The sequence below is a fragment of the Oryzias latipes genome, chromosome 5 (genome assembly GCF_002234675.1).
Source record: "Oryzias latipes chromosome 5, ASM223467v1".
Classification (NCBI taxonomy): domain Eukaryota; kingdom Metazoa; phylum Chordata; class Actinopteri; order Beloniformes; family Adrianichthyidae; genus Oryzias; species Oryzias latipes.
Genome location: NC_019863.2, coordinates 8,571,143 through 8,597,015, shown reverse-complemented (window position 1 = coordinate 8,597,015; position 25,873 = coordinate 8,571,143). Strand labels below are relative to the sequence as shown.

The following is a 25,873-nucleotide window of genomic DNA, read 5'->3' as shown; positions in this document are numbered from 1 at the left end:
ACACGCTGACGAGGCCGACTCTAGGTTGACGTCATGAAATGGGCGGCACCCATGAGGAGCGAAAGCCGGTGCCACAGAGATCAAGTAGTCTTACTACTGGGTTGGAAAAACCTCTGGAAAATAACATTTAATAAAAATGTGTTCTTTTGTGTGTCAAAGGTAATATAGTATTATATAAATGGATATTGTGTACTATAAAAAGGACAGCATGGTATGGGTCCTTTAAGATTTTTAGTTGTAGTTAATTTGTTTTAATGTGTTTGATAGACTGGCTGGTGTTTCATAGACTGGCTGGTGTGTATAAAAAATGTTTCAAGAGGCATACACTTCATTAAATATTGGTAAGAATTGATTAATTTTTATTCCTAACAAAGAACACTTTTTTTACAAGCAGGTAAACACAACATCTGTTCAACACCAAAGTGTGAATTTTTTTTACCATGCCCATTCCATTTCAATGAAAATGAGTCAACCATTACTCTTAGCTCATTTTAACAGTTTTCTTCAATAAATAAAATGTTTATTTTTACCTGTTTATTTTTTTGTTTTTACAATTATTGATTAAAACAGTTCATATAATCTGTACAGAGCAGAACAGTGGAATTCTAAGCTAAGCAGCCTGCATGTTTTTTCGTGGTACCTTTCTAAAACACCATAATCAGCTCACCGTCCTGCAGAAAACATGTAGCATGCAGGCGGAGGAAGTTGAAAAAAAACGTTGTAATCTATTCTCATGGCAGATGAAAAAAGCCCAATTTCCCAGTTGCCTCATGCTACGTTCACACCGGGGATGTGATGCTGGTAACCTTCTACTGCTCAACCATCGAGAGCATCCTGTACTACTGCATCACAGTGTGGTTCTCCCACTGCACTGAAGCAGAACCGCAGAGCCTCCAGAGAGTGGTAAAGACAGTGTAGAGGATCATCGGCTGTCCTCTCCCCTCACTGAAGGACATCTACCAGTCCCGCTGCCTCAGCAGGGTGACTAACATCATCACTGACTCCACCCATCCTGCTTTCCCTCTATTCGACCTGCTGCCCTCTGGAAGGAGGTACAGGTCCATCAGAACCAGGACAAACAGACTAAGGAACAGCTTTTTCACACAGGCAATTACCATACGGAACACGCACACTTCCACCAACTTAACCTCACTCTGACTTTTTACAATGCTAAATTACTGACTATTACATATATGTGCAATAACTGACTTCTGTGCAATAACCGGGTCTCTGTGCAATAACACACAACATTTATATGCTGCGCTCATAGCGCACTTGGTGTGAAATGTCCAAGTGGTGCAAATCTCGTGAATCTTCCTCCAGGTTTTTTCTTTTACAGCTCTATTCTGATATATGAAGGGCTTGGTGTCATACAACTGCAGCCGGACTCAAACCACAATTATTCATTTTTCCTCCATGATCAGTTTTCAAACAGATCATATGTCACTGCCAGATCAAAGTCCCGGATGGTCAAAGTTCACCTGGCTTAACTTTCAACGTGTGTTCAATGGCTGTGTGTTTTGTACGTACAACCTGAAAACCGTCACAGAAACTTGAGCAGCGAGTTTTAAACGCAAGAATTTTGTATGTGGAAGCCCAAAATGGGCATTTACACACGATTACATACACTTTTCATTAGAAGAGGTAGCTTGAACGCGCGTTCCTGAGGGCAGTGTGAACGGTCCTTAGGGGGGATTGGGGAGGTCAGAAAATCTCTGCATGATTGTCACATTCAGGTAGCTAAGCTCCGCAGTAGGACGGTGAGAAGATGCAGTCGTGTCTGTCTGCTTGGCGGTAGTAGCCTGTGTGCTGTCTGATAAGTCTTGATTCTCAGACTTCAGATGGCATCACCCTGGAATCACAGACAGTGCCGACATGACAGTATTTGTATGCAACCAAAACAGCGATGCAGCTGAGAACACGGTTCAGACATACCTTAATGCGAACTCCGGAAGGGATGCGGGAATCTGTTGGCTTGTTTTACGTGGTTCCTTTTCAAAAAAATATAGTAGATTTGTACAATGAACTTTTCTGTCACACAAAGTTTAAAAATATAAATGAAAGAGTGGCTCACTTTTCACTGGGATTTTTAATAAATGACATTGAAAGGAATTATGGTATAGCTAACTTTGACAGCGTTGTTCAACTATGATCCACATATATCATAATAAACAGCAAAGCCCATTCCTGTTGTTTACATCCACTCTGAAACATGACAAAAGCAATACATCAAAGCAGGCATGACAATGAAGTGGATTTCGAAATGACCTGTACCCCTGTGGGGTGCAGAGGCTGCGAGGTCTGCAGGCTGCGTTCCAGGTGATTGGACGGGTGCGCAATTCTGTGCCCCATTTCTTTGTTTTCCATTTCTAAAAAATCCACCCTTGAGAGAAAAAATGGCAAACACAGGAATGTAGGAAAGAACCAGGAAGAGGAAGACGATGATGACAATGCCCAGAAATCATTCACAAATAGCTTCCGTTATTTATTTGGTACCTGCTTTTGGACAAAGCAGCTGTTAGTTTAGTGTTTTTCTTGTGTTCCTCTTCAGTGAGCTCTTCCAACAGTTCCCTCTTTTCAACAAGCAGCTTCTCGTTTTGCAAACTGATGCACAAAACAAATTCTCTCTCCTAGAGGTTAAAAAAAAAGATAATTACCATCCACACCTCACATCCAATTTGCAAGTACAGACATTTCCTTTTAGAAATACAAGCAGAGAGTGGTCATTCTTTAACTACACTATCAATGATTAATTTGTCGGCTGAAAATGCACTGCAGTCAAACTAGTCAAACAACTGACAAATAAGAACAGTTTGCTATGTTTTTTTTTTATTGTCAGATAAATGCATCTAGACATTAAAGAAAAACAAAATTAGAAACAACAAACCACAGCAAGAATCAAGTTTCTTATGCACAAGAGAGGAAAGCAAGTGTGACGGAAGAAGTCCACCACCCTTCCCTTCTCAAAGGTCTGCTTCTCCCAGTGCTCCTTTTATTAAGAATTCAAGTAGGAGGTTACAATTTCCAAACAAAGAGAAAAGTTCATTAGGGGGGGGGGGTCAAATAATGAACCATTTGGGAGGATTCTTAGTTCGACCAGTATTCCTTATCAGCTCAGGACAGTGTGTCGTAAAACCCCCTCATCCTCGATGGGGATGAGAAACAGATGAACAAACATAGAACTGTTTCTAAAAAGGTAAAAAGGTCAATCTGAGTTAACATTTAAACATACATTTAACCAATGTTAATAATAAAACTATTTCTTTCACATTTATGATCTGTGTTCCTTTAACAGATTTTTAAAAATACTTTGGTTAGCATTTACTTATACGCAAAAAAAAAAAAAACTAAACAATAATCTATTAAATTTCTTTCTTCTTATGAGCTATGATAAACTCAAATCTAATCTGAAGCCGGTACTTTGAGGTGATATGCACTGGTCACTTTAGTAGGCGCACCTGTCCAGTTGTGGGATTTTCACCCACAACCATCTGTATAGTTTACAGAGAATTAGTACCAAGGACTAAACAGTTCTGTAGGCAAAAGGGGGTCCAACCTGGTTAAAAGTCTATACTTTAAAAGTCTATTAGATATACCTAGCAAGTTATATCTAATAAAGTGGCCGGTGGGTGCATGTTCAATATACAGCGGTGGACAAAATTGTAGGTACCCCTCAGTTAAAGAAAGAAAGTCCACAATGCTCACTCAAATGACTTGAAACGTTCAAGAGTTAAACGTTGAAAACAGCTGTGATGTCACTAAAGGACATACCTGAGTTCATCATGACCCCCTGGGCAATTAGTTCTCAGTCTTTTGTGGAGGTACCATTATTTTTGTCCAGCCCTATTTCATTAGTTGTTTTTTTTTAATAATTATGTTAATCAACAGCTCAAAAGTTATGGCTGATTTTGATTATTTAATTTTCAATGCGGCTGCACGGTGGCGCAGTGGTTAGCGCTCTTGCCTCACAGCAAGAAGGCCCCCGGTTCAAGTCCCGGCTGGGGGACATGAAAAACACAACATCAATGGGGGACCTTTCTGTGTGGAGTTTGCATGTTCTCCCCGTGCATGCGTGGGTTTTCTCCGGGGTCTCCGGCTTCCTCCCGCCATCCAAAAACATGCTACATAGGTTGATTGGCAACTCTAAATTGTCCATAGGTGTGTGAGAGTGAGTGGATGTGTGATTGAGGATATTCCACCCTGCGACAGACTGGCGACCAGTCCAGGGCATCCCTTGCCTACGCCCAAGTGGCTGGGATAGGCTCCGGCAACCCCGTAACCCCGAAAGGGAATAAACGGTTAAGAAGATGAATGAATGAATAATTTCAATACATTTTAATTTATTGTTACTTTTGAACGTTTCAAGTCATTTCTTGAGCAATGTGGACTTTATTTAACTGAGCGGTACCAACAATTTTGTCCACCACTGTATATACATATACACATATACATATACACATATACATATACATATATACAGTGAGGTCAATAAATATTTTATCACCCTGTGATTTAGCAAGTTCTTCCACTTAGAAAACATGGAGGGGTCTAAAATTTTCATCATAGGTGCATTTCCACAGTGAGAGACAGAATCTGAAGAAACATTCAGAAATCACGTTGTACGTTTTTTTTAAAACAATTTATTTGTATATTACTGTGATAAGTAAGTATTTAATCACTTGATTATCAGATATCAGATAGATTATCCAGCGCCTTCAACACCATACGGCCAGCTCTGCTCAGAGAGAAGTTGGAAGGGGCTGGAGTGGACGGACGACTGGCTGCATGGACGATCGACTACCTCACCAACAGACAACAGTATGTGAGGCTACACGGACGGGACGGTGCTCTCACCATTCCTCTTCACCCTTTATACATCAGACTTTACCTACAACACCGGCAGTTGCCACCTCCAGAAGTTCTCTGACGACTCGGCCATTGTTGGCTGTGTGTCGGGGGGGGAACGAGCTGGAGTACAGGTCAGTCATCAAGGACTCTGTGGACTGGTGTGAGCGTAATCACCTGTGCTTGAACACCAGTAAGACAAAGGAGATGGTGATTGACTTCCAGAGAAGAACACCACAATTCCCACCGGTGACCATCCAGGGATGCTCACCGGTGTGACATGCTCAGCGGTGGACATTGAGGTAGTGGACAGTTTTAAGTATCTGGGTGTTAACCTCAACAAAAAACTGGACTGGACTCACAACACCGATGCCCTGTATAAGAAGGACCAAAGTCGCCTCCACCTTCTGAGAAGACAGAGGTTTTTTGGAGTGTGCAGGCCTCTCTTAAGGACTTTCTATGACTCTGTGGTAGCCTCTGTTATCCACTGCGCCAGGGGTGGGCAATTCCAGGCCTCGAGGGGCCGGTGTGTCTGCATGATTTCCAGATAGTCTTGCCCTACTCATGGCTGATTACCTGGTTCAGGTGTGTCCAGCCAATTAGAACATGCCAGAGCAGGCTATGCTGGAAAACATGCAGGAATGCGGCCCTCAGTGCCCACCTCTGCACTACGCCGTGGCCTGTTGGGGAGCAGGCAGTACAGACCGGGACAGGAAGAGACCTAACAAGCTGGTCAGGAGGGCCAGTTCTGTCCTGGGCTGTCCACTGGACTTTGTGGAGGAAGTGGGTGAAAGGAGGATGTTGGCAAAGCTACAATCCATCATGGACAACACCTCTCACGCACTACATCAGACAGTGGAGGCGCTGAGCAGCTCCTTCAGCTGCAGACTTCTACACCCCCCATGCAGGAAAGAACGGTTCTGCAAGTCATTCATCCCAACAGCTATAAGATTGTACAATTCCACAGTTTAAATATGCAGGTACAAACCGGTTATCATACATCCATAGCCCATCTGTATATTCTGTGTTTTTTTCTACTTTATTTATTTAATTTTATTATTACGCATAACATACGTTATGTCGTAATAGTGTACATAAGTTATTACTTTTTCTATTTTTGCACATTTTGTATTTTTGCACATTTTGAGCACCCTTCATTCTTTTGCACATTGCTGTCATTCTTCTCTGCTTTTTGAACTGCTGTAGCAATTGAATTTCCCCAATGTGGGATCAATAAAGAATATCTCTATCTCTATGTCTATCTCTATTTCCGACCAGCAAAGACCTGCTGTTCTGCTTTTAAATAGTCCAACTCCACTCTGCTCATGATTCTAAATTAGTGGCACCTGTTTGAGGTGGTTAGCTTGCATAAAGGCACCTGTGCACCCCACAATCAGTCAGAAGTCTAACTACCAACATGGGCAAAACCAAGGAGCTGTCAAAAGACACAAGAGACAAAATTGTAGACCTTCACAAAGCTGGAAGTGGCTACGGGGCAATTGCCAAGCAGCTTGGTGAGAAAAGAACAACTGTTGGAACAATTGTCAGAAAATGGAAGAGGCTAATGATGACTGTCAATGTCCCTCGGACTGGGGCCCCTCGCAAGATCTCACCTCGTGGGGTATCCATGATACTAAAGAAGGTGCAGAATCAGCCCAGGACTACACAGGAGGAGCTGGTCAATGATCTGAGAAGAGCTGGGACAACCGTTTCCATGGCTACCTACTATAAGTAATACATTAAAACGTCATGGTTTAAAATCATGCATCGCACGGAAGGTTCCCCTGCTGAAGTCAGCCCATGTCAAGGCCCGTCTGAAGTTTGCCAATGACCATCTTGATGATCCAGAGGAGTCATGGGAGAAAGTCTTGTGGTCAGATGAGACCAAAATAGAACTTTTTGGTCTTAACTCCATTCGGCGTGTTTGGAGGAGGAAAAAGGAGGAGCATTATCCCAAGAACACCATAGTGAAGCACGGGGGCGGAAGCATCATGCTCTGGACGACAGGACGACTGCACTGTATTAAGGAGAGGATGAACGGGGCTCTGTATTGTGAGATATTGGCCAAAAACCTCCTTACCTCTGTCAGAGCGTTGAAGATGGGTCGTGGCTGGGTCTTTCAGCATGACAATGACCCCGAAGCACACATCCAAGAAAACCAAGGAGTGGCTCCGTAAGAAACATCAAGGTTCTGGAGTGGCCTAGCCAGTCTCCAGACCTAAATCCAAAAGAGAATCTTTGGAGGGAGCTGAAACTCTGTGTTGCTCAGCGACAGCCCTGAACCCTGACAGATCTAGAGAAGATCTGTATGGAGTGGGCCAAAATCCCTGCTGCAGTGTGTAGAAACCTAGTGAAGAACTACAGGAACCGTTTGACCTCTGTAATTGTTAACAAAGGCTTCTGTACCAAATAATAAAGTTGTTTAACCCAAGTGATCAAATACTTATTTGTCACAGTAATATTCAAACAAATTGTTTTAAAAAATCGTACAATGGTATTTCTGAATGTTTCTTCAGATTCTGTCTCTCACTATGGAAATGCACCTATGATGAAAATTTTAGACCCCTCCATGTTTTCTAAGTGGGAGAACTTGCTAATTCACAGGGTGATCAAATACTTATTGACCTCACTGTATACATATATACATACATATAAAAAAGACATAAAGTCAGGTAATTGAGTACACATAATAATCCAAAACCAATCTGACAAGTTCCACTAAGATATATATATATATACTGTAGTTCCCAGAAAAATTAACAAAAATTGGGGATTTGGCTTGTGTAAATACAGCAGCATGTTTACCTTTGCTAGTGAGTGGCTGCATAATGATAAGTCGTGCTCCAGACTCTTTATCCTTTCATCACGCCACTTGGTTTCGTCATCAAAAACCTGTTTGGCGAGACGTAGCCTCTCTTTATGTTTTTCTCTGGCGGTGTGGTATTTACTGAAAGGCCACAAAAAAATGTAGTTAAATGCCCCCTCTTCATGCAAACAAAGTCAAATATATGCATCATTTAAATGGCACTACTATATTTCTCTATAAAGTCTTAGTACAGGGGTCCACAAATCCAGGCCTTGAGGGCCGGTGCCCTGCTGGTTATCCAGAAATCCTGCCTTATTTGCTGCTGATTACCTAGATCAGGTGTGTTTAGCCAATAAGGAGCTTCAATCACAGCTTGGTTGGAAAACATGTAGAACACCAGCCCTTAAGGCCTGGATTTGGGGACCCCTGGCTTAATATGTTCATTTATTCAGGGTGATTTTAGATGAAGAAATTCATAACTTTTTTCTAAACTCGTTTTTTCGCATTAGGCAGGGGTTCTCAAAGTGCGGCTCGGGGGCCAATGGCGGCCCGTGGGAAGATTTTTTTGTGGCCTTCAATAAAAGAGAGCCAGAGCAGGTTCCTTTAAGGAAAAATGTTGCGTTGGTGAGGAGAAAAGAAGCTTTCAAGCTAAGTGAACAAATGCTTAATTTGTCGTACCTCATGGGCTGGATAAAGTCATGTGCTTTATTTCCAGGTAGGTAAATGCAATGCTCAAAGAATTCAATATAAATCATTACTATGTTACAAATCATAAAAACTATGACAAATTTACCGGCGAGGAGGGCAACAATAAGCTTCAACAACTACAACGAGGCTATGCTGCACACCCGATGTTTACAAAAATGGCTGAATTCAGTGAAGCTGTGGCAGAAGCTAGTAGCTACGTTGTGGCTTTGGAAATGGCCCGCCATAGCAAGGCTTTAAGTGACAGGGAGTTTGTAAAAAGAATGTATGCTGAAAGTAGCTGACATCGTTTGTCCAGAGCAAAAGAAAAAGTTTGAAGAATTAAGTCTGTCAAATGATACAATTATTAGACGAGTAGAAGATCAAGGCGTCAACCTCCGACCGCAACTGGGAAAACATCTGGAGGGCCTGGTTAACTGTACAACTGACACTTGGTCCTTAAAGTTATTGAAAACAACTTTTTCTGTTTATCCTTTTTTTTCACCAAAATTGGCCCCCCATTCTAACATCGAGTTCTTAATTTGGCCCTCCGCTACAAAAGCTTTGAGAACCCTTGCCATAAGGGGTCATGGGGTTCCTGGAGCCTATCCAGCTGCTGTCAGGTGAAAGCGAAGTTCACTCTTGAACCAGAGCCTTCTCACTGTGAGGTGACAGTTTCTAACCACTGCGCCACCATGTAGACCTAGATTTGAAAATGTGCTTCCCTATGGTGCTTAAAAAAATATGTCAATAATCACATAATTCTAGTATAGAATGACTTGGTACCTCCTCTGTTTATCAAGGCACTGAAGAGTTTCACAAATCTCCTTCTTCAGGGTTTCACACTCAACTTGACAGTTAGGACACACCTATAGATAGTCGTTAAAACAAGGCAATATATTTAACACATTAAACAGACTGGCTGCCCCTTTATGCTACGTTCACACCGGGCTCAGAAACGAGCATTCAAGTGACCCCTTTCAATGAAAAGTCTGTGGAAACGCACGCATGTGTGTCTTTCAGGTTTCCGCGTTCAAAACTCTCGTGTTCACTTGTCGCTACACACGTTTTTAGGTTCGTTTTTGGGCTCTGTGAACAAAACGTGCGGCCACTGAACACGTGTTGAAAGTTTGACAAGTTCAACTTTGACTAATCAGGGATTTGATCGTGACATATGGACGCCGTCCTTTTTAATACACGGAAGGCCGACCTGTCAAGTGATCATTAAAGAGAAATTAATAGTTGCGGTTTACTATATGCCTTTATCTTATATCGGAATAGAGCTGTGACAGAAAAAGGCTGGAGCAAGATTCACGAGATTTGCACCGCTTTGACATTTTGCATTAAGTCTCTTCCAACTGTGAGTACATGGGCTAGTATAGGGTGGGAACAGTCCAGTATGAACACAATATGCCGATCGTGCATTTTTAAATGTGCATCATAAGCTTGATGTGAATGTAGCATCAGTGGTTTGATAATGTAGCCAAACAGTATGACGGTACACGCAGAATTACCTTGGATTGAGCGTTCTCTTGGCACAGATCTGTCTGGACTTCTTTATTCTCTGTCTTTGAGGTAGTGTCTTCTTGAATCATGACGCTTTTATCTGGATGTGAAACTTGCCTTTTTTCCTGAAGGTGCCTTTGAACGAGTTAATTCAAAATCATTTACATAAAATTTTCCTCTCAATTGAATGATGGCGTGCTCTTAGTGCAGTTTCCAAACCTTTGATGCTGGAGGTGGCTTTCTTTAGAGCAGATTTTAGCCAAAATAAGAGCCAGGTTGCCTTTATCCACAGGCTGAAGACAAAGCAAGAGTTAAACAACATGTACTCTACTATTAAAAAAATAAAAACGACAAACATCATGTAGTTTCTTCAAGAAAGAACAAATAACCCCAGTGTTCTTTTTTCACATCATTGGTTAATTTTATTAATAGACAACTTCATTTCTACCAAAAATTAAACACACTGCTTTTTTAATGTCAATAGTTAATGAAACTTTGGTCTGAACAGTTAGGTTTACCTGGATTCATTTTATTCTTGTGTACATCTGCAGGTTTATTACACTGTTGCAGTACTACTTACAGGTAATGACGTAACTTTTCAACAAAGTTTATGAAATCATATTCAAAAAAACTAAACATTGTTTCAAAAAAAGCACTAAAATATTTGGTAACAGCATCAGGAGAATCTGTCATGTCTGTGACTTAGTCACATGCACCTGTACAGGTGCATGTGACTTATTAATGGGTGCTCTTTACCTACTTCACTGTTACTTATCCATATGTGCTAGTTACAAAAAAATCTGCATAAACATTTTTACTAAGAAAGCTCACCGAGTGCTCTATGACCGTAATATTTCCTCTGTGCCCCATACAGCTTTGCCCATTTTATCAGACAGCCAGTATCCACCCGTGAGGGCAGTTGTGACTAAGGTGTGGCCTCATCAGAACCATGATCCAGTTCTTAATGTCTCTTTTCGTCCACTCACAGTTTTCTCCTTGTCCATCAGCTGCTGTGTTGGGCCTGTTGGTTTGTCTCTAGTGAATATTCTGCCACATTTTGCCGGTTCCAATCTTTCAATCTGGGAGAAAAGACAGAAAACCACGAAGCATCTCACAAAACAGGCCCCAGCATGTAGGACATTTTTACAGAAGATTTAGACGTAAACACTTCCAGGAAAATCTTTACATTCTTTCTGAGTTATGTACTCCTCCCTAAAACTCCCACCTTAGAAAAACACACTGTTCTTTTCTTTAAATGTGCTCTTCAACACTGTACACGTATGGTGTTTAAATATTTACACATGAATTACCAAGAAAAATGCGGAGACATGATTACCTGGAGGAGCTCTTAGCCAATTCTAACCCTGCAATGTCTGAAAGCACAAATGATCCTATTTGTTTAAATGTTTTTTAGGATATTTCTTTAGGTTGAATCTGTAACTCAGCTATAAAATACAAGCAAGTAAAATCAAAATACACAAAAGACAATCGATGAAATGTCTTATTTTTTTGTGTCAATTTTTCAACTAACTTCATCAAAATACATGTTAACTAACTGATTTTTATATTCTCAAAAAGCTAGCTACTTTCATTTAAAAACATATTTCTTTTGCATTTACTTGTTTAAGTCTTTATATTATTTTGACTACATTTCAGCCCCTATACAAAGAATCAATACAATTTTATAAATAGACTTACTTCAAGCATTTCTGTGTCCTCCTGGTCCTGCAGGGAATTTTCATCTCTTCTCAACTCTCCTTGCAAAGATGCAACCTGACAACCAAAAAAAATGTTTGAGTTCTGTTCTGATCTTCTAAAAATTGAAATATGATATTAATTATTGTTTGTAAATCAGGAGGTATCTCACAGTCTGCTGCAGAGAGCGTTTTTCAGCATCTAGAGAGCGGACCCTGTTCCTCAAGGTCCTGATCTCAAGGTCCAGGCGGTCATTAAGCTCTTTTGCCTTACGCAGTTCCACCATTTCTTCACAAAACACGGGTAATAAATGAATGTATTTAGAATTACCTACAATCATATTGGTAACGTGATAGAAAAAAAAACCTGTTCAGATTTTATGGCTACAGTAAAATACAGCATAAAACAATAATCAATCCTTGTAACTTTGTTTTTTTTACTACATTTTCTAAAAATAAAAAAAAGAACAAACAACTACCGGTAAATGCACAGTTCTTAATCTCAGATTTTACAGTCTTTTAAATATACAAACTTCCTATGGCACAATCTAGCTCTTAAAAAAACTGTGAGCATCACTGACATGCTGCACCCTTAGCACGATACATTGGAGTTTTTTTGTTTTGAGTGAATGTATTATGTATTATGCAAAATCAACTTCTTGAGTTTTATGTGCATTATAATGTTCATTCCTCACTTAAAACAACCCCCTAGGGGTATTTTGATCCATTCATGCATTTCTGAGAATTTCTCTTAAAAACCTGCACTCCAGGCAAAAAGGAGTGGGTTCTCACATAGCGACATTGATAAGTGAGAACCGCCGCTTCCAGAAAGACTGCGCTGCCAGCACCGCCCACAGGCTAACACTCACCCAATTTCTCCGCCAAGGTAACAGTGATCGGCAAAACACTTTCATTTTATATGCAGAATGTGCACATCCATATTTGCAAAAGTTTGGATTTTGTTCGTTCTGAAAAATTCAGAAGGTAGAGGTATTTCTGTGTAAAATAGTGTTATAATCAGGCCGGTAAAACATGTGGGGAGTAGATTTCTTTTCATCTTCCAACCAACTTGTCCGGGGACTCAAAAATTAAATTTCGGCCTCTGAGTGGAGGTATTAGTTATTTAGAATCTGATAAAAAACAGAGTACTGTAATGCAGATTTGTTAATGTTGCAGAAATCTGCACAATTTGCAACGCAATTTGCACGCCTTCAGGCGTGTTCCTTCAAAAACTGGAAGTACCACCAACCTTTTTTATCACATGAAGCCACCAAGCAGGTTCAACGTCAGACTGGAATAAACGATAATTCTCCAGAAAAACAACAAAGGTAAGACCTGGGGGGTATTCCAGGACGCATGTTTAAACTACCCTGACTTTAACCCTGAACTCTGACTGAAATCCGCCTGAACTTGCTTACTCTGGGTATGTCGGTTCCAAAAGACCGGACATGAGTTGGCGTAATTACACTCAACTTGGTAAACCTGGGTTAATGCACGTGCACAGCATGTACATAAAGACATTCTCAATGGATCGCCGATTTCCGGAGTCACCATGGAAACATGTGGAGAAAAAAGGAGAGCGCTATACTTCAGTGAGACGGAGTCGGAGATTTTAATGACAGCGTATGAAGATTATATGTCCATCAAAAAAGAAATACAGACGGATCAGCAAAAGAAAGAGTTTCTGCTTGGAGAAAAAGAACGGACAAAACAAGTAATTGAGTTAAATGTATTCAAGCTAATATTTTATGTCTATCAATCTCAATAATTGTTTATACAACTCAAATTTACATGTTTATCTAACTAAATGTCATGTTACTCCAATTCAATTAAATGCTTTTCCATCTTAATTTATTGTACTTCGTGAACTCTCATATGTCTAAGTTTGAGACCGCAAATATTCTCATTTTAAATCAAAAGGTGGCTACTATGAAGAACACAATATGACATTTTCAGTTGTTTCACACTTTTTGTCATGTATATAATTCCACATGTGTTAATTCACAGTTTTGATGCCTTCAGTGTGACTCTTTCATAGTCATGAAAATAAAGAAAACTCTGTGAATGAGAAGGTGTGTCCAAACTTTTGGTCAGTACTGTATATGGAAATAGTTATTCTGAAAGGCTTAAGAAAAACATGATATCTCCCCTTTAAAAAGACAAAAAAAAGCAGTTGAGGAAAGAAGAAAGAAAATCAAAATGTACCATATTTTTTCAGTTTTTCCACCTCATATCTGAGCTGCTCCACCTCCTTCTGTGCCGACTCCAGTTCAGGTTCTATACAAAACAGAAGTTCCAGTGAGCAAATCTGTTCATTTACAGGAGCTGCAGAGTGCACTGTGCAGAAGGTGAATGGAACGAACGAGCGAACATACGATTGCTGCTGCTGCCATGCAGCTGTGGACACTTTGAAACAGCAGAGCAGGGAGTCGGAGCTTATATGCTTATCGCTGCGGGGCTGCGCTTTCCTCTCTGATGCTGAAGCAGTTTCAGTTGTTTTAATGCTGCTTTTTTAAAGTTCTAATATCCATTTTTGGCAATTTTAGGGTGAAACGACTCCTTCCATCAGATAACACCTCAGGTCCCTGAGCCCTTCTATCCAGTCAACCCTCAGAAATCTTGGGGTGTTGTTTGACAGGTCTATGTCCCTGGAAAGGTCACTCAAAACAGATAACATAAAACTGTTTTTATTATCTAAGGAACGTGGCAAAATGAAAAAATGTTTTGTCTCGATCTGAACAGGAAACAACTATCCACGCTTTTATTTCTTCTTGTTCAGATTACTGCAATTCTCTTTTTTTAACCGTCTTAAGGCCTTTAACAGGAACCAGTAAACAGACACGCATCACTCCTCTGTTGTCTGCTTTACATTGGTTACCAGTCAAATTTCAGATTGATTTTAAACTTCTACTTTTAGTTTTTAGAGCCTTGCATGGTCAAGCTCCGACGTACTTATCTGACCTTTTAACCCCATACTCTTCGGCCCAATCTTTGAGGTCTTTCCAACCAAAATCTTTTAAGCGTTCCAAAAACCTGCTTTAAGACTAGAGGAGATCTCGCTTTTCAAGCTTTGCTCCTCGTCTTTGGAGCTCCCTCCTATTTTCATTGCGTCAGATTGACATCTTTGAGTGGTTTAAATCTCAGGTAAATAGGGTGAGGGGACATCACTGTGAGTAATCAGGAGATGTCCCCTTAGTGGCCTACCCGCCAATTTTAACTGCACCCCCCTTAGTACACACACCCCTCCCCCTTCAATATATACATTCCAACATAAACACACACACACACACACCCTCTCAAACACACACACACACACACCCTCTCAAACACACATACACGCACACACATTTTGCAAGGAAGGTGGGACCTAGGACCATCTGTCCCCTACACCTTCCCTGGTGGGGGGTGCGGGCCCCTTGGCGAAGGCGGCCGTGTCCCCTGGGTGCCGGCTTCCTGGGCCCGGCGGTGCTCTCTCCGCGCGGTGGGGGGGTTCACGTTACACCTGGGCCGGGGATGTTCGTGTCCCTGGGGGGTGGGTCCTGGTCCTTGCCCCTGAGCGCTGGGCCCCGCCAAATTTCCAACTGTGGCCGAGCCTGGTCGGGCCATATTTACAACACCCCTTGTGGGCCCCCTTTTTTCCCCGGGGTTCCCCCCCTCTGGGCGGGGGCGGCGGGCCCCTGCCTTGCTCCTCCCTGTACCAACCGTGGGCCGGGTGGGTGGCTGCCTGGAGTGCGGAGCAGGTCTCCCTTGGGGGGTCCTGGCTCGTACCTGGGGTTGGGGCGGGGGGATGCCCGGAACTCTTGGGTGGTGATGGGGTGCTCGTCTGGGGCTGTGGGCGTCCTTCTCCGGTGGGGCCCTGCGTTGGGCTCTCCCGGCGGGGCGGGGGGGCTGCTCTCCTGGTTGGGCTGGGGCGGCGCTCTCTTTCCCTCCGCGCCTCCCTGCTCTCTGGCTCTGGGGGCCTTGCGGCGGTCCTGCTGGCCCTGGCCTGGGTGGCGGTCTTGGTCGCCCGGGGGGCGGTTGTTCCCTGCCTGTTCCAGTGTGGCGTTGGGGGGATTCCGGCTGCCGCTGCTGCTGCGGCGGGGGTCTTGGGGTGGGGATGGCTGGGCACTCTCCCTCCTTCTTTTCACGTTCCACCATCCATTTTAGAAGAACATAAACACTCACCTGAGCACAGGTGTTAGCTCACCTTTGCACTAACAGTTTGCATGATTGAATGACTGAAATATTTCACACTAGTTGGTTTTAAGGCATAAGTATGCGTGTGAACACTATCTGTTTTGTGTGCATGTCGACATGTGGACATTTTTGCAGCTAACAGGTGTGTTGATAACATTCCAGTGTATGTGTGGACAGGCCCCGCCCTTTTTGTACTACATTTGAACCTTACCGTAACGATAAACAACCAGTAAACTTGTTGCTTTATGCTGCTTCATGGTCTTATTCCCCCTCCCCTCCTATTATCACCCTCCTACCCCCCCCCCCCCTCTCTAACATCCCTCCCTTTTCTTCCCTTCTTTCCTTTTCCATCCGGTCCAACACCCAAAATTTTCAAACATGATTGAAATTAATAAAGTTTGGCCTCAATTACAAAAGGGGTTTATTCAGACATACCTCTGGTTTGTCTGAAGATTAATAACCCCTATTGTTAAAGTAAAATATGTCCAACACAAGAGGCCCTCAGCTCTCATCTGCCTGCCCAGCTGTTGGACAGGACAAGTTGGAAAAAAAAAAAAAAAATCTCAGGTAAATACGTTTTTATTCAAGAGAGCCTTTAGTTGATTTTAATCATTGCTTTACTACATTTTACTGTGTTTTGTTTTATTATTATTGTATTTTATTACCTCTAGGTTTTGATTTGATTTCATGCTCCTTTAGTAAAGGACTTTGTAAATCTTTCTGGGAAAAGTGCTATTTAAATAAAGATATTTTATTCTATTCTACCACGTGAAAAACTGAAACAAGGTGGTAGCAAACTGTCCTGGGGGACTGGGGGCTGATTCACGGATGTGTCTGAGAGTACATTACCAATGAATGTGGCAATTCCTCACCATACAGTCTTTGAGTAAAATGGGCCGACTCCAGCTGGTCAGTCAAACGCCTGATCTCATTGTGGGCCATGGCCAGCCTGCGAGAACCCTCCTCCAGGTCCCGCTCCAGGCGGCAACACTCCTTCTCCAAACTGCTGTCCTGACCAGTCAATGGTCTGTTCTCCTCCTTCACAGACACAAACACAAAAGCTCAACAACAACAAAACAACGGTGTCCAAAAAGTTATTTATCAGGCCCGGGAACGTCATGAGTGTTAATGTTGAGAATTACATGCAAGATTAGAAAGAACACCTGGAGATGTTCACCTGAGCAAGATGCATCAGTGGTGCAGGAACCTGAAGTTCTTCTGTCATGCAAAGTTACCTACTTGTGCTGAAAACCGAAATAAAACAGTGAAAGACAGAACGTCAACTTAGTGAGGATGCTGCTGAACACATGCAAACAGGTGTTTTCTTTTGTTTGTTACACAGGAACACAAGTTAGCAAGCTTCAGATCCAACTAACCTGAGGATTGTTTCAAAATGTGGTTAGTATTTAAGGGATGCACTATATACAAGCTCAAATACACACAGAAATAATATGTTTGCTCTGTGGACCCTTCTGGAATCCAAATATCTTCTTCCACTTGTTCTGCAAATGATGAGGTGCCCTCTTGTGGTTAGACTGCAAACAGAGAAAGAATTTCACAGCCAAAAAAAAAAAAAAAAGAAAACAGGACAATCAAAAACCAAACCAAAAAAAAAAATCCTAACCAAGTCATTTTTTAAGATTACAAATGTTTAACAAATGCAATGCAAAAAATGTATTTACGATTGATCAAACACACTGGTAGAAGTTCAAAAACTACAAAATATAGAAAAAAGGTTTGATGTTTTTTCCACAAACCTGGCAAACCCTTAATGCTTCTGCCTCAACTGAATTGCTTGGCTTTCCATCAACTGTCAGCTTGTCGGGATCCTCACTTTTCCCAAGCAGGGAAGCCCTTTCCACCAAGAGGTACGCCAACTGCTCACTGGGGCTGCTGGGAATCAGCTCTGTGAGCCCCTCATTGTAAAGCATTTTGGCCACTTCGCTCATTTGAGCATCTGTTTGAAAAAGAGAGGAAAGCGCAAGAAAAAAAAGCATTTTGGTGATGCTTTACTATGAAGACCAAAGTGGAATCTACATGGAGCTGCCCCAGGATGGAACTAACATGTTACTGATCAAAAAAACACTAATGTCATCAGCATAAATGCATATATGCAGAAAGTCATCAAAAGCCTGAACATATTAGTTCATTTGTAACAGAGAGATCCGAATAAACACCTTGGTGGGACATGAAAAGCTGCAGCTGCTCCCTGAGCTCATCGTTCTCGTCTTGTATTTCTTGAGCCAACTCTTTTTTTTGCTCGGTAAAAATCCGGATCTGCTCCAGCGACTTCCGCACCTTTCAGAAAGACAGTCCAAGGTCAGTGGTAAATGCTATACTGTAATTAATAAAAACAAGCATCATTAATACTTTGATTAGATTCTTTTGTTTTTTAGTTTTTTAATGAAATTAAGACATTCTGTACCAAAGTGGGTTTTGTGCTTCATGTTATCAAGCTGTCAACCAATACTGAGACAGAGGAGTTACAGACTAAACTGAACGAGAAAATCCAATTTTAGTCAAAACATTAATTTTACGTTTTGACAAGTCAACAGTTTTTTAGCCGAGAGGTGCAAGACAAGCTTCCATTTAAGACACAACAAACGACAAATCCCAGAACAAATGAACAAATACTGAGACACAACAAACCCCGGAACAAATTACAAAGTCCTGAAACACAAAAGCAAATCCGATGCAAATGACCAAATCAGAATCAGAATTGCTTTACTGATCCCACACGTGGGAAATTTGTTCGTCACCAAAGCAAATGACAGCATTGTAAACATAAGAGAGAAAAAAAGAATAATAATAATATAAAAACAAAAAAAATGTAACAAATATAAACAATGAGGTGGTATATTAAAAAAGCTATTTACAGGCAGTGCAGGTAAAAAGATGTGCAAATAAATGAATACATAAATAAAAATGTGCAACGGTTATCTGTTGCATTGTGAGTTATTGTACAGTGTAATTGTGTTGGGTAGGAAGGATTTCCGGTACCGGCCAGTTTTGGAGCGGAGCCGTCTGAGCCTCTTAGAAGGAGCTCCGCTGTTTGTCCAGAACAGGGTGGAGAGGATCCTCTGGGTTGTCCATAATGGATAAGATCTTGTTCAGTGACTTCCTCTCCATCACTGCTTCAAACGTTTCCAGTTTGCAGCCAATGAAAGAACCCGCCGTTCTGATTAGCTTGTTCGGTCTGTTGGCGTCACTGACTGAAATGCTGCTTCCCCAGCAGACCACAGAGAGGGGAACAAGGTGCTGGCCACCACAGACTGGTAGAAGATCCCCAGGATCTTGCTGCACACGTTAAAAGACCTCAGCTTCCTTAGGAAGTAGAGTCTGCTGCAGGCCTTTTTGTACACAGCAGTACTGTGGCTCCTCCAGCTCAGTCTGCTATCAATAGTCACTCCCAGGTATTTGTACTCCTCCACCACCTCCACATCCCTGCCCAGGATGCAGAGAGGCTGCAAGACTGTCCCCTTTTTTCAGAAGTCAATCACCATCTCCCTGTCCTTGTCCATGTTGAGCAGCAGGTGATTCTCTCCAGCCCACTCCACAAATCCATCCACCAGCCTCCTGTACTCTTCCTTCCATCCACCGCTTATACACCCCACAACCACAGAGTCAGAGAATTTCTACAAGTAACATGACTCCAAGTTGTGCTGAAAATCTGAGGTGTACAAAGTGAACAGGAACAGAGAGAGCACAGTGCCCTGTGGGGCTCCCACACCAATCAGCACCACATCAGACAGGACGCCGCCCAGTCGGACAAACTGTGGCCTGTCAGGTAGTCAGTGATCCAGGAGACAGTGGACGCACCAGCACCCATCAGCCGCAGCTTTTCACCCAGTAAAGAAGGCTGGATGGTGTTAAAGGCACTGGAGAATTCAAAGAAGGTGATTCTCACCATTCCTCCACCACCATCCAGGTGTGAGTGAGTGAGCTGCAGCAGATGGATGACGGCATAATCCACCCCCGGGCGCGGCCGGTAGGCAAACTGCAGGGGGTCCAGAGAAGCTCCTCCCGATCTCCAGACCTGAAGGCTCTCTTTTTCCTGTTCAGGAGGTTCTACAGGTCACTGCTGATCCAGGGTTTGTTGTTGGGGAAGCATAGAATAGTTCGAGTAGGCACAACAGACTCCTCACAGAACTTAATATATTCCATAATGCAGTCTGTCATGGCGTCAATGTCCTCCCCATGAGGCGTGCAAAGAGCATCCCAGTCTGTGGACCCCAGACAGTCCTGCAGGGCCGTCTGCGTTTCTGGGGTCCACCTCCACAGACTTTTTGTGCTCACGTTCCCGCAGGGCAAAAGGGACATAGTTCGGGATGAGGTGAACCAGGTTATGGTCAGACGTCCGGAGGGGAGGTCTGACCATATGACATGATTATTTTTCGCGTAGGCTTTTTTTTGTGTGGTCACGGACTATAAAAACTTTTTAACGTAAAAGCATGGTGCGCAATCGTGTTTTTAAACAGCTGAGCAACAATTTAAACTTTTTCTATCTATATACCCAGGCTGTGTCCTAGACAGGGCACACATTACATAACCCTCCTCCTTCAGTGTGTGCGTGTGTGTGAGTGTATGTGTGTATGTGACTGGTCTAAGCCACACCACACTGCACCAGGGTCAGCTGCACAGCCCAGTGTGGGCACCTCCACTGCAGGGCCTCAGCCAAGGCTGGTTTCCCCTTGCCGCTTCATACCAAGACCAGACCTCTACCACACCCCTCCATTCATTCATACACAAACTCTCTCCACCCATCCCTGTCCTGAGCAGCCTCTCTCCCCTGCACCACAGTCATCCCTCTTGCATTTAACGCTCTTTTTACACCCTCTGTCCATCCCATTCGCGGTCTTCCTCTCATTCTCACTCCACTCACATCAGATTCATATACCTTTTTCACCAATCGCTCCCTTTCCATTCTTTCAACATGTCCAAACCATCCCAGTGCCTTTTGCTCTGCTCTATAAGCCAACTCTCACATCACACCAGTTCTCTCGGATTCCTTCATTTCTCACACGATCCATACGCGTCACACCACACATACTCCTCAAACATCTCATCTCAACTACATTCAGCTTCCTCTTTTCCACCACTTTCAGACTCCATGTTTCAGCCCCATATAACGCTGCAGGCACCACCACACCCTCATACAATCTCCTTTTTCGCATCCTTTCCCAGTGACCTACATTCAAACACTCTATTCATCCCCCCCCCCCCCCCCCCAATATCTTTTGTACTTCGTTCATTCTAAACTCTACCTCACCCCCTATTCTACCATCCACACAGACGCACGACCCCAAATACTGAAAACACTCTACCTCTTCCAACAACTCCCCATTTAATGCCACATTCAATCTGCGTTCACCCTTTAACCTCGTACACCTCATCACCTTACTCTTTTCCACATTCACTCTCAACTTCCTTTTGTCGCACACCCTTTCAAACTCCTCAACCAGACGTGCCAAGCTCTCTTCTGAGTCAGCCACTAGTGCAGTATCATCTGCAAACAGCAACTGATTCACACTCCATTCGCTGCCGTCAGTATTTATCATGCTCACACCCGTACCTAACACCCTTTCATTCACCTCTTTTACCACACCATCCACATACACGTTAAACAACCACGGAGACATCACGCATCCCTGACGCAAACCAACCCTCACAGGAACTTTTAAAAAATATTAAATACAGTCTGCATGTTTAAAAGTCAGAAACTAACACATTTGAGACGAAAGCCATGGGCTCGGATGTACTACAGCGCTACGTCGCTTTTCATGCAGTCGTAGATCAAATAGAAAAGTTTCCTGTACCTCTGTTTCGGCCATGTCACGTTCATTGGTCAGACCATATTTGACCAATGAAAGGTCAGACACGGCTTCTAACAGAAAGGGACGTAATATAAAACCTATCGTGTATGATTTTTTAAAGTTATTTATTAATGTTTTCTTTGTGTGGACATTATAAATACATGAAACTGTCCAAAAGCTTTTTTTTTTATTGTATTACTACAATAAAAATTACAACATCGTAATTTTGCAAGCTAATGCAAGGTAAAGTTTTTGCGCCACGTCCGCTATTAAGGATATCCCCTTTCCGTTAGCAGCTGCTCGCTTTCGTTCATTTTTTCTCCATTTTTTGCTGCCGTGTTTTGCACTTGCTGGTGGAAACCAATTCAAACCAGGGCCTTCTAGCTGTGAGGCCAGAGCACTAACCACTGCACCCCCGTGCAGCCCCCTTACTAATGAGTATAGAGATTAAACAATTTACAAACAGTTCAAGGTCTTATGACATGGCACATCATGGAAATGTTTTTTTTTTTGAAGGAAGTCACATCACATTAAGAAGAAATAATTGAAGACTACCAGAAAGTCCTCCTCTGTTCTTTTTTTGGATTAATTGTAAAAGCCTTCCCAGTGGTCCTTTAATTATGATTTTGCCGTTTTTGTTTCCACTCTCCAGCTAGCTTACCCCCGTTCACATCCCCTACGAAACATTACAGGTGCAACAAAAATGGCGAGAAATATTGGAGCTTTCAAGCCGTACAGTTTTCATCCAGATTCCAGCTCGGACGAGGAAACCAAAGACGTAGAATGGAGCAGAGCAGGGAGCCTGTGGACTGACGATAGTAGAGTTTACGCAACTGCTACAAGCTTTTTCAAATGTCATTTTGTTCATCTGCTCCTGATTCATAACGATTTGAGTAAAGAAATACTCAGAAATGCATTTTTAATTTTCTTTTTTCTTCTATAAATGCACTCCATTATGAGAAAAGTGCTACAAGAACAGGTTAAAAACACCAAAACGTGATTTTCATTGGAGTGGGTCTTTAAGACAATTTCATTTTTTAAGGCCTTATTCAAATACATTTAAAAAAATGTTAAACTTTTTAAGGATCTGCAGCTGTCCTACTGAAGCATCTCAGATGTCATTTTGCCTTTCTGTAAACAATATGTATATGGAATATTAAAACACGACCCTAGACGACCAAAGGGCTGCACAGACTAAGAACCATGAAATAATTAAATCCAACAACGCAAAACGAATCCAATCCCGGCAAAAGAACAAAAATGAAAATTAAAGACTTTTAAAGATATCAACAAAATTGAAAACAAATGTAGACAAATAAATAATGACTTAAGATGCATAAAATTGAAGAGAATCCTCAGCGGACAGAGACTGTATGTAAACAGAGACACCCACATCCCTGCTGTTCATCATGTCAGGCCCCAACTCCACTATAGCTCAGAAGGGAAAGCTTACTTCAGCCAGCTCTGCTGAGTGCTGTGAGCGGTGTGCTTCCAGATCTTTAGACACGGCGCTCAGGTGACTGGTTGTCCGCTGGAAAGAACGCCACAAGAAACACAGCTGAGCCTCTGAAGACGCATCAGGAGAAAGTCCTTCTTCACTGAACCACATGGAAATCTGCTGCAGTTCCTGAAGATGACAATGCAATTACCATCACGACAACAACCATCACAGTTGTCCTTCATTTGACCTTCTCTAAACATTTAGGCCATTAGGACTCATCTCTAATGAGATGATTTACCTCAAAATCTTTGTCTAAACCAGTGTTGGTGGTAACGGATTACAAAGTAACAAATTACTATGATTTAATTACTTTGGTCAGTAACGGTGGAACGTAAGGAATTACAGTTCAAATTTGGCTAATTGATTACCATGACTACTAAAGAAACCCTCATTTCTTCATTACATAGGTTTCACAGGCTTTGATATTTTCTGTCAGTTAAATGAAACAAAACGGAGATTAATTTATAAGACATGATTTGCTGAAACATGCACGCACGCATTCAAGCGCAGATTTCGGGATTGGTCAAAGTAAAGACATTCCCTCATCGCTGCAGTCACATTGCTTTCCAAACTGGCTCAAAGATGAGACGAAAAGAGATGCTGCAAGGAGTCTTCTCATCCTCGAGGAGCAGCAGGGGAGCAGCAGAGGAGAAACCGGCCCCAGGTCGGTTGCCAGTGAAATAACTTTGGTGTGAAAGACAAGAGCTGATTCCTTTCCACAGAGTTGTTGTTTTCTATAGTAATTCACCCTCTCTTACTTTATTCTATCTCTCTGAGCTGCACGTGACTGCATCTCTGGTCAATATGAGTCTGCAGTCAATGTGCTCCACAGTGTGTGTGTGTGTGTGTGTGAGGGGGGGGTTGTCTTGCTGTAGTGCAGAGCTTTGCACAAACAGAAAAGGTGACACAGGTGCAACTCATTGTAATGGAAAAGCTAAAGTCAGCAAAAATGAGCATGGAGGCATGAAATATTGCTTTGTGTTTTTGAAGGAGTGGGTTCATTTCAGATGTGATAGATATGAATATTGGCGTAACAGGTTCATCTCACATTCAGCAGTGGCATAGAGTGAAGTGTGTTGTAACTTATTTTTGTGTTATTTTTCACACTGCTGTCTAAATCCTAATAAAGCCAGGTTCATACTTTGCATGACGTCATTGCTTTAAAAATAAAGTTATATGAAAGACCATAGGATCTTGTTTGTGCTGTTTTTCCTTGATAATTGGTATATGAGAGGAAAAAAGTAAAGTAACAAGTTGTGAATTCTTTTTTCCAATAGGTAAGGAGTAAAGTAATTTAATTACAATTTTGATCCAGTAACTAAGTAAAGTAATCAATTACTTTTTAGAAGTAATTTACCAGACACAATGAACTTTTAAAAGTTTTCAGCGTATTGTCAGCTGAAAGGCTTTGAAATACTGTTATTTTTGTAGTACTATATCTAAAACTTTTTTCTGATTTAATTTATATAAAATTTTTGAAACTAAAATCATGATTGTTTCCTTCCAACTAAAAAAAAATGTTACCTGTATACAACAGAATTACTTATGTGTGTTTTGGCAGTTTACTATCGGTTGACTATAAGTTAAATACTGTACCCCTATCTTTTTTTTTTTACTATATACACTATAAACATATTTACAAAACATGTAGACAAGTGCGTCCAAAACACAGAATAAACCATAAAATGTTAACATAAAGAGAAATGCTTTGCTTAACAAATGGTAATCAGAGTTTAATTAATTATATATAATTCGTCATTATAGTGGGCTATGGAGGTATGAATATTTTTGGGGGTTATACAAAATTGATTAAATCCAGGACTAAAACAAAAAACTTAGGAGAAAGCTTCCTTACTCTGTATTGATGTAAATAAAATGTGGGTTGAAAAAGCAGTACATTAACAGTATTTTCACAGTTTTTAAAATCAAAACTAAAATAAATGAAAATGTATGCCAGTATTATTATTTTTTAAATACCCATATTTTTTGGAATCCTGTCTGTGTGTTTTATGTCACATTTATGATGCTGTTCTAATTATTTTTGGAACAGTCGAATAAAACTATTTAAAATTGACAGAAATAAAAACATTTCTTGGGTTAGTAAAATTTTGCATGATGCTCCAATATATTTATCCTTATTTGTGACAGCTAAGAATGTTGCTATACTTAAAAAATGCAAAGAAGCCTGCACTCTCCAAACTGTGCTTTTATTTTGAAGTTTTCACGTAGGCTTTTTTCGTATGTGGTCACGGACTATAAAAAAACTTTCAGCGTAAAAGCATGGTGCAATCGTGTTTTTAAAAAGCTGAGCAAAACTTAAATCTTTTTAAAAATAAGAAATACGGTCTGCATGTTAACAAGTCAGAAACTAACACATTTGAGACGAAAGACTTCGGCTCGGGTGGACTACAACATAGCTACGTCGCTTTTCGTGCAGTCATAAATCAAATGGAACAGTTTCTTGTACCTCTGTTTCTGCCATGGTTCCGTGCCAAGAACATGGGTTTTCGGGTTTTCAAGTTGATGCATTCATTTCAGAGGGAAAACTAAAGTTATCTGCGTCCCAAACCAGCGTTGAGTCAGAGGACGCTTTCTGCCGATTATCTGAGCGTCATCAGTACGCAGTGTGGAGGAGCGTTCACTGCTCCACCGTTTTCTTCTAAACTCTGTTGAAGAAAGAAAGGGCAAAGATATTAAATGAAAGTTAAAAAGAAGTTTTACCTGTAGTGAAACATAATTTTGAAGGTATCAACTCGGCTTTTCTTTCTGTGGTTTTTATTTAAATTGATTGGTTGCTGCTTCAGTGTGTGGTCTCCGATGTTCCCTGAATGTGTCATCAGTTACATTC

The 25,873-nt window shown here is 41.7% G+C and overlaps 1 protein-coding gene across 4 annotated transcripts; it reads right to left on the bottom strand.

The window, feature by feature from the left end:
• Nucleotides 1-335: 335 nt before the first annotated feature.
• LOC101158599 (coiled-coil domain-containing protein 30-like) lies at nucleotides 336-25,787 on the bottom strand. Of its 4 annotated transcripts, XR_002873275.1 has the most exons (19): nucleotides 25,493-25,784; nucleotides 22,978-23,151; nucleotides 17,889-18,009; nucleotides 17,469-17,668; nucleotides 17,154-17,246; nucleotides 16,584-16,749; nucleotides 13,741-13,812; nucleotides 11,709-11,824; nucleotides 11,540-11,614; nucleotides 10,828-10,920; nucleotides 10,061-10,134; nucleotides 9,850-9,976; nucleotides 9,122-9,204; nucleotides 7,651-7,792; nucleotides 2,497-2,630; nucleotides 2,275-2,383; nucleotides 2,075-2,205; nucleotides 1,936-1,991; nucleotides 1,798-1,852 (listed from the first exon to the last, which is right to left on the bottom strand). XR_002873275.1 is itself a non-coding variant. In XM_023954864.1 (18 exons), the coding sequence occupies exons 1-18, from the start codon at nucleotides 25,505-25,507 to the stop codon at nucleotides 1,831-1,833; spliced, it is 1,872 nt and encodes a 623-aa protein (XP_023810632.1). In that variant the 5' UTR covers nucleotides 25,508-25,781; the 3' UTR covers nucleotides 336-1,830. The 4 variants fall into 4 exon arrangements, 3 of the variants coding, with proteins under 3 accessions (XP_023810632.1, XP_020558796.2, XP_023810633.1); XM_023954864.1 differs by lacking the exon at nucleotides 2,075-2,205 and having other exon boundaries at nucleotides 336-1,852; nucleotides 25,493-25,781; XM_023954865.1 differs by lacking the exons at nucleotides 1,798-1,852; nucleotides 1,936-1,991 and having other exon boundaries at nucleotides 2,071-2,205.
• Nucleotides 25,788-25,873: the final 86 nt, after the last annotated feature.